Below are 8,373 nucleotides of genomic sequence, written 5' to 3' on the forward strand. Positions count from 1 at the left end.
AAACATTCCATTCCGACGGACTAATTGTTGGTTTTTGTCATCGAAAAGGTGTCTTACTACACGGCCCACCTGGATGCGGTAAAACACTTATCGCTAAGGCTACAGCAAAAGAAGCTGGAATGCGCTTTATCAATTTGGATGTATCCGTTTTAACTGACAAGTGGTACGGAGAATCTCAAAAGCTTGCATCGGCTGTTTTTACTCTTGCCTCGAAATTGCAACCGTGCATTGTGTTCATCGACGAGATTGAATCGTTCTTACGATCGCGGACTTCTCAAGATCACGAAGCTACGGCCATGATGAAAACTCAATTTATGATGCTCTGGGATGGACTAAGCACAAAGGCTGGATCTACCGTTATTGTTATGGGTAAGAATATCCATTGATCTTCCGAAATGTCTCATCTAATCTAAATATTCGTCTCGTCCAGGTGCTACAAATCGACCACAAGATCTCGATAAAGCTATAATGCGCCGTATGCCGGCCCAGTTTCACGTTGGACTACCAAACGAAGACCAACGCTTGAAAATCCTTCGCATCGTACTTATGCACGAAACGGTGTCCAATGACGTTGACCTGAATCGAATTGCAAAATTGACAAACGGTTTTTCTGGTTCAGATATTCGCGAAATGTGCCGGAACGCATATACAGTCTATCGCATTCGTGATTATATGAAAAAAGAAAAGAATTTTTTCGTTCGGTTAATTCTGGTTGCATTTTATTTACCTGAAGAATTTGATTGATTTCTAAATAGTTCCTCAAATCTTCTCCGAAAAGACGTCAACGTGTGTGCAAATAAAACAGGGTCTACAATACGTCGACATCTAGTACGACAATCGATTTGGTTGTGATGGGTAAATTGGGTAAATTTTTTCAATCGATTTACCGGTTTACATATCCGAGTTTACCCAATTTAAAATTGGAATAATTTGAGGCTCGCTTTTATTAGTCGACTGTAAAGGGCGTTGATTGTAAAGAAAATTTGACATCTAAAATATTTTATTCGTTGACAGACTAAGAGTACCCAAATGTGTACATGAAGTAAGAAGCACCAAATAACCGAGTTTTAGTTATTTTCAGGCATTTATTTAACATCAGGTCGTGAGGATTTCAAAGTTTGTACTCTTCTCCTGAGACTGGTGTACATATCGTTTGGACCTTCGAGTGTTATAAAATCCACGATGTGGACCTGCCATCTCTAGATGGACGACATCTGTACGATTTCCTGTTGAAAACTGAAAAATTCCAGTGACAGAAGGGGTAAACATTGTCAAATAAACTCCCATCAATCTGATCGTCCGTGCCTCTGTGTGCGTGACAGTTGTCATTTCATAATTGGTGTTTTTGATTATTCGCCGTTTGCTTCGAAAATCGTATATTTTGGTGAATGAAAGTGTAAAACAGGTATGGTCTATTGTCCGCCCGGAGGACTTAAAAATTTGATTTCTACTTAAACACACTCATTTTCATATTATTTTGACATAAAATGTGAGTGTGTTTAAGACGAATTCGCCGATCGACCATACATGTTCTAGACTTTCATTGATTTTGGTCACTTCAAACACAATGCTCTATTGTATGAAATACTAACTGTCTTGTACACATAGGCAAAACGGAATAAAAACGGATGGCTGTGAATTCAGACTTACTTTTCCATATATAAATGACATATGACAGATATTGTTTTTCGAAAAGTCTGATATGATCGGTTATGTGGGGGGAGGAAACAAAGGATTTTCGATCACATATCTTGCTTAATACCAATCTATTCTAATCTAGAAGATTGAATCTACTTATGTTAAATTGGAATAGCCATTTTTCATGTGGTTAAAATGCAACGTAGCGTCTACATTTTACATGTAAATTAGAAATTTATTTTTTTTTTTTTTAAATAATAACTTTATTATCATTCCGAGTGTTTGACACGTGATGGAACACTATTTTAGTGAACAGTGTATGATTCTACAAACAATGAATTAAGGTGGAATTTTGACCAGCGTCAAAACGAAGTTTGTTTGCTAGGAAAGTGTATTGCCTTAAGCTATTGCTTCGTAAGAAAGTAACATTGTAATAGAGTCGATTATGATCGGAGCGAGACAACGGATAGAGTGTTATGATCGAGAAGGAGAAAGAGATATTTTGACAATACCACAAGGCCAAGTATTAATTAAATCTGGGTCTTCGCGTTCTCTCGCTCTCCAAACGCTACCACGGGAAAGGAAGTAAATACTTTGACAAGTACCCAATGGCAAGTTAACAATAACTTAGTCTTCGGTTTTCTACACTGATCAATAACCCGTCTATCATCATTTATTAAACTTGCCTTGGTGGGTATCTTGTCACAAGTATTATTCTCTTTCAAACGTTCTTTACCGTGGCGGAGCTGGGGAGGAGACACCCGACCGACCAGTTATATTTTTATATCTTAGAAATATTTTGGACAAAAGTACGCCCAATTGTCAAAATATTTCTTTCACTTTCATCATACGGAGTATTCTTCTGATTAACACCATGGCATAACAATGCAAAATGAATACACTCACGAATGATTCGCCATGCGACACCAGCACCATTGCAACCCTGTTATGTTTTTATATAGACTTCAAAATCATCTTTTTTTTTGATGCGATTTTATTTTGTAAAATTTGTTTTCTCGACCTCATTTATTTTTTAAATTATCAATACACAATATGAAAGGATCTCATATCAGTATTCGGACCGGAAACGTATACTTAACAATAACAAGCGGACTAGTAACGGTCACGAATCAATCCACAGAGTCACATTGGAAAGAAATTTTTATGCAACTCATTAACCACCTCCTATCGATTTCTGGAGCGATCAACAAAACTTCTTAAGAGGTCTGTTATGTCTTTTTTTGATTTTAAACGGAATGCCAATGTGGGTGCCATAATTTTTGACATATTAAATTTTCCAGTTTCGTAGTGAAACGATCACAACAAAATGAAAAACAACATTGTATGTTTTGATAACGTAAGGGTTTGTGCGTGGAACAAAACGATTTCCCTCTTCCAGCCACCCTAGCAACATGCCTTTAAACGTATATTCAACTATTCACGAACAGTGATTATGCTTTACATATAACGACAATGCACTTTCTATTATGTCGGTCGGTACGACATTCCTCTGGAGCATAACACCGTGTACGGTTTGTGGGATAATTTTAGTGCTGGAACAAGACGGGTCAGACTTAAATGGATTTTTGCATTTTTTTTAAAAACATTCTCCAAACGAAATATATCATGTCGATTTTGAGGATAATCAGCATCCTGAATACTTCCTAGAACATTCTCTTGCTGTCCAATCTTTATGGCCACCGGGACGAAAATCATATAGACCATTTACGAGAACACTTCAGCGACAGGCAATTTTTCGATTTTGCTGGAGTGAGCGATCGAGACGTTTGTCAAGTCAACGAGTTGCAGGTATTCGTTGCGTGACATCTTTCGGTCTACCAAATGGCGAGCATTTTATCCAATGAATTTTTTTGATCTTCGGGTGTAGTCAAACCCGGATTCTCAGTCGCGTCTGATGTATTAGCGGCCGATACTGGCCAGATATTAAGAGTGCACAAAGCCAGGCGAAAGCAAATTATATACATAAATTTCACTAGCTGTCGTTGAATTACATGTGGTTACTGCGGGCTGGCTGTGAATGTTGGCTGCATTTGAAAAACGAGCTGTTTTATAATTTAGGCCTGCTGCTGTTTCTGACTTCTACGATACCCTTCTGACTAAAATGGGTTCGTAGTCAGGTTTGTTCGTGTAATTGAGGTCGTTCTCGGGACGAGTTCAATGCTGAGCTATTAGCAACTATTTCTATTCTACGACACATTTCCTGTTTTGCATTTCTTAATCTGTTTTCTCTTCCAGGGGCCCTGTCCATAAAATGCGATGTCAGGTGAGGGGCAAGCCACCTTTGACGATCTCGCTGAATTGGTTCCAAAGACTTTTAGCTCCATGTGGTCCAGTCCTGTGGGCTGCCCGAAACGCATTTGTAGTATCATTTAAACTAGAAACCGACGGAAAATCCTGCTAATCACCAAATCAAGCGGACAGCTTTCGCAACAAGTCACAAACAAGGTATGGTGGTGCTGTGTGTGGTCATTTCGTTTTTTTTCGCTTCGAATTACATTTGTGCGTTGTAACATTGTTCATGCTGATGCGGTGTAGCTCGAACTACTACTAACGAGAAAGAATCGAGTGATATTCGTCAACAGCCATACAAACACTGTATGAAGTCGGTTGTTGGACCAGAGAAGCAAAGCTTTAAGTGGGATTTGGAAATAGAAGAGGCCGATGCGTTGCTGACTGTTGTTGGGGGCTAAAGTTAGACCTTTAGTCTCAATGTAATTTCACCGATCCGATCTTTATGCGATGATATTTCTTATGCAAAAACCAAAAAAAAAGCGTTCGGCAAACATTGACGAGTTTCATGTTCGACTGACTGAACATCAATGACCCCCATCGACAGCGGCCTCCCTCCGTGATTCACCCATGTCAAGTACAATGTCGTGTTTACGATAAGCCCCGGCATTTTTTGTAGAGTTTTAAATCAGGGTTTGGACCGGAAATGATTTAATTTATCGGGTTTTTGGCGGATGGATGATGATGGGTGTGGATATTTGGTCGGTGCGAAGGTTTCCTCCGTAAATATTTATTTCATGAATGAAAGAACGACGACGTTGAGGTCTTTTTCACCGATTAAAAAGCAGCATTCTAGCTCCCTTGATTACTGAGATTCCCAAAATTCGATTTTGCCTCAGATTAACATTTTACCGTTTATTTAGAATTAGGAATGTTTTTTTTCGTGCTTGCAGGCTTGCCTAGTGTTAAGCGGTCTACATCACTGCTTTATTCATGCGAAGGGATTCTATTTTCGCTGTGGTTTGCCCTATTCAAATTATCTGATTCAAAAAGGAACGTAGTTTCGGTTGACAGGTCTATATCAAGTGTTTCTTCCTGGGCGAGGTACGGAAAATGCAACTGAAATCTTCCAAATAAATTTTTAGCTGGCAGGCGTCGCCTTCACTTTGTATTACTACCGATTTGTCCCAATCCATGGTTAAGGGAGAAACCTTACAAAGAATTTGGTCCATTGTTAAAAAAGGCCAATCTGCCCCCGCAATTTTTAAAATTTTCTGTGGTGAATGTTGTTTTCTTGAGCTCCCGCCGCGCGCCTGATAGTGTCACCCACGAGACTTCGCTGTTCCAACTCCCCCAGTGTGTTAAATCATTCTTTCTGAAAATAACGATGAATTTTCACAAAGACAAGCTTGTAAACTAGTAGGAGGTGCGAAGAAAAGAGGTAGGTCCTTTCGCGGTCACGAATCTATTCGTCCCTTTAAACGGTGTTTTATTCCGTTCGTGACGGCACCTGTGTTTTCAAAATTAAATCATTGACCACTCGGGAGGGAACACAATTTTTCGTTCTCGAGGCATTCATTTTTGATGTCACAATATAAATTCCAAATAATCCGCATGTTACGTTCTATTTAGAAAAAAACTTAGAATTCGTTCGGGTCATTATATCGGGCAACCAAAAAAAATGGTTAAGTATGGACATCATCCGGTTTTCTGCTGCTCCTCATGTGCATGTCAAGCCTCTGAATTTCACTTATCGGTGGTTCTTTCAATATAGGCGACATTGAACTTATATTTTCAAACAAGCCCGACTCTTAAATCCTCCAGTTTCGGGGACTGCCCATATGTTATGTTCAACTCCCTTTCACCGGATAAAAAAGAAAAAAAATATTTTTTTTACGAACCTTTTGCTTTTATGTCGAGGGGTGACTCACTTTCATTTAATCCATTTAATCTAGAAAGTGAGTTCAACCCTTCGCTTTTTAGTCCTACAAAGGGCACGAAGGGAGGGGGGCAGGCCGCCTATGCTATTTAAGGACCTTCACACCATCGTACAAAATCCAGGTTTGGGGTGTCAAAATTGGAATAAATCTTTTTAATCTGTAAGATCCTGTTGAGACAGGGACAAATTCAAAATTTTTAAATTATATAACTTCTGTCTTGGGTCAAACCTTGTCATATGAAAAACTCCTAATTACAACCCTTTTCTAATTTTCTTATGAAACACTAGAAGACAGATAAAAATGAACATTCCCTATTAATGGTTATTTTTTACTGTTGGTGCTTTAAAAGAAACTGGTGTTACAAATTTCATAGAAAAAAATGGCTTGAAAAAAACAAATGCGCCAAAGAACATATAAAAATTTAGTGTTTTTGTAGACGAAAACAAAAAAAAAAATTGTTTTAAAAAAAAAAAGAGGGGAAAAACCTCTTAGTTTTTTTTTTTGAAAGTATTTGTCGAAAACTGTATGAAATTGTGATGTTAATTTGGGTTTGTAAAAAATTATGCAGCCACGCCGAACAACAAACAAAATTAGATCTTTTTATTTCGAGATTGTGTCAATTTGAATTCCAAAATTATTTTACGATTGCCATAGATCGTTGTTATACTTTTTTTAGAAATAGTCGTATATCATTTAAAATGTTTGTTTTCCGAAATCCCATTTTGCTTTAGTACCGGAGATAACTTGTTTGTATTTTCTAGCATAAAAAAACAAAATTTAAAGGGGGTGTGCCTAGCCATTTTTTCAAAAAACAAAAAAGGACAAAAAAAAAATAAATTAATGGAACAATTGGAAAGAACACTGCTTAACTTATCGGTGGCCAAGATGCTAAAATTTTTTATCATAGATCAAATTTATTGACGATGCGTTTTTTGGTTAGGTTTAAAAAAAAAAAAACAGAATAAAGTAAAATTTTCGGAATATACAAAATCGACTAGGTAAACTAAATTGAGGGTGTGTGCGATCGGTTTTATGTTCTTGGTTTTCAATATCTTTGACTACTTTTCTGGATAACCTTTTCATAATGCATATCCGGTCTCCAAATCGATCTAGGCACAAAGGTAATATGTTTTAAATACCTCCGGGGTCGCCTACCACTGACCGACATATTGAAACACTATTATTAACGACCTGCTGGGACATGCGTAAAATATGCTAACTACAATATTGAGCTGGCCTCAAAAATAAATTTATGATTGATGGCCCAATACGCTTGCCGTTTCTGAATAAAAGGTTTAACAAACAGTGTGACGAAAGGAAATCCGGGCTTTAAGCTGATCTGTTAATCTAAAAGCATGCTGTAGAAGTGTGAATCCAAAAAAATAAATCCCAGGCGAAATATTCCTAGATTTTCTGCACAACTCGCTTTTTTATTAATTTTAATCGTGTGTCGTGGAATTTAATTTACGATTTTTCTCATCCCGAAAGGGTTCCTATGCCAACATTTCCCAGTCTGTAAGTACAAGCGGGATTCCTATCGAATCCTTCGACAGAGTCTAACTAACCTTAATTAGGATATACGAATTTTATTGCACTTACTCTTCTCGACCCTTAAACCTGTAAATTTCCATTGGCTGCGAACGTGGATACCGCCACTTTTTCCGGGGAATAAAACGAAAATATATCTTCTTGTTTTTTATGCAACAGATTTTGTCCAAAAAAGAGCTCGACGACCCTTCTCGAATATTCAGGATTAGGTATCATCCTCCCAGAACAATCAGTGCTTTCAAAGTTTAACAAAGTCCTGGTTCAGTTACAAAAAAAGACTTAAGTCAACCCAGTTACTCGACCTGATAAACGCCTCAAGATTCTTTATTGTGACGTTCAATGCTGCCAGGAATTAGTGTGAACCCCACTATGAATTCTTAAAGCTTTCTATCGCGAGTCTTCATGTATATTCCAAGTACGTTATCGATCTTAACACTAAAGGCGGACTGAAAAATCATAATCCCAATGCACGTTTGATACTTAAAATCAGCTTTTAAAAAAAAATAAATGAAAAAGTTTAGCAAAAAAAGTTTTGGCGGTTGCTTTTAGCGGCTTTTTTTCCCGCCGGTTTAATGACCTCCCAAGCAAAAACTATATTTTAAAAAAAAATAAAAATATTCTTGGTATGAAAAAGCGGAACATGTCCGACAAATATTCGAAAAGGGCAGGCAGCGACTTTGAAAAATACTAGTGACGTATTTCGTTTCAGGTGTTTTTCAGCTGATTTAGCCTTATCATAAGAAATATTGTTTTACGTCTTTAAGACCGGTTTTTATTACCATTACCACGCGCCCATGCGTGTTCAGTTGTTCACTCAGCATAAATACAAACATTCGTATGTATGAGTGAAAATCGTCAATTGTAAAATTTTTAAACTCCATAGCCAGGGCCGCTGCCTTTATTCGAGCTGAATTTTTTAAATAACATGATATGTGCCCATATTTAGCCTTCTGAAAGACAATTTTGGTTGGCACCTACAAAGGTTAAATTCTCTCTT

At 37.5% G+C, this 8,373-nt stretch overlaps 1 protein-coding gene across 2 annotated transcripts in view; it reads left to right on the forward strand.

Annotated features, from left to right (window-relative positions):
- Window positions 1-8,373, forward strand: part of LOC119067861 (ATPase family AAA domain-containing protein 1-A) — a 28,307-nt gene that overhangs the window by 659 nt on the left and 19,275 nt on the right. For both annotated transcript variants that reach the window (XM_037171113.1, XM_037171112.1), the window contains 2 exons: window positions 49-369; window positions 431-680. In XM_037171113.1, the coding sequence (XP_037027008.1) occupies window positions 49-369; window positions 431-680 (571 nt within the window). The remainder of the gene's footprint in view (window positions 1-48; window positions 370-430; window positions 681-8,373) is intronic.

Source organism: Bradysia coprophila, assembly GCF_014529535.1.
Source record: "Bradysia coprophila strain Holo2 chromosome X unlocalized genomic scaffold, BU_Bcop_v1 contig_130, whole genome shotgun sequence".
In the NCBI taxonomy this organism is placed as follows: domain Eukaryota; kingdom Metazoa; phylum Arthropoda; class Insecta; order Diptera; family Sciaridae; genus Bradysia; species Bradysia coprophila.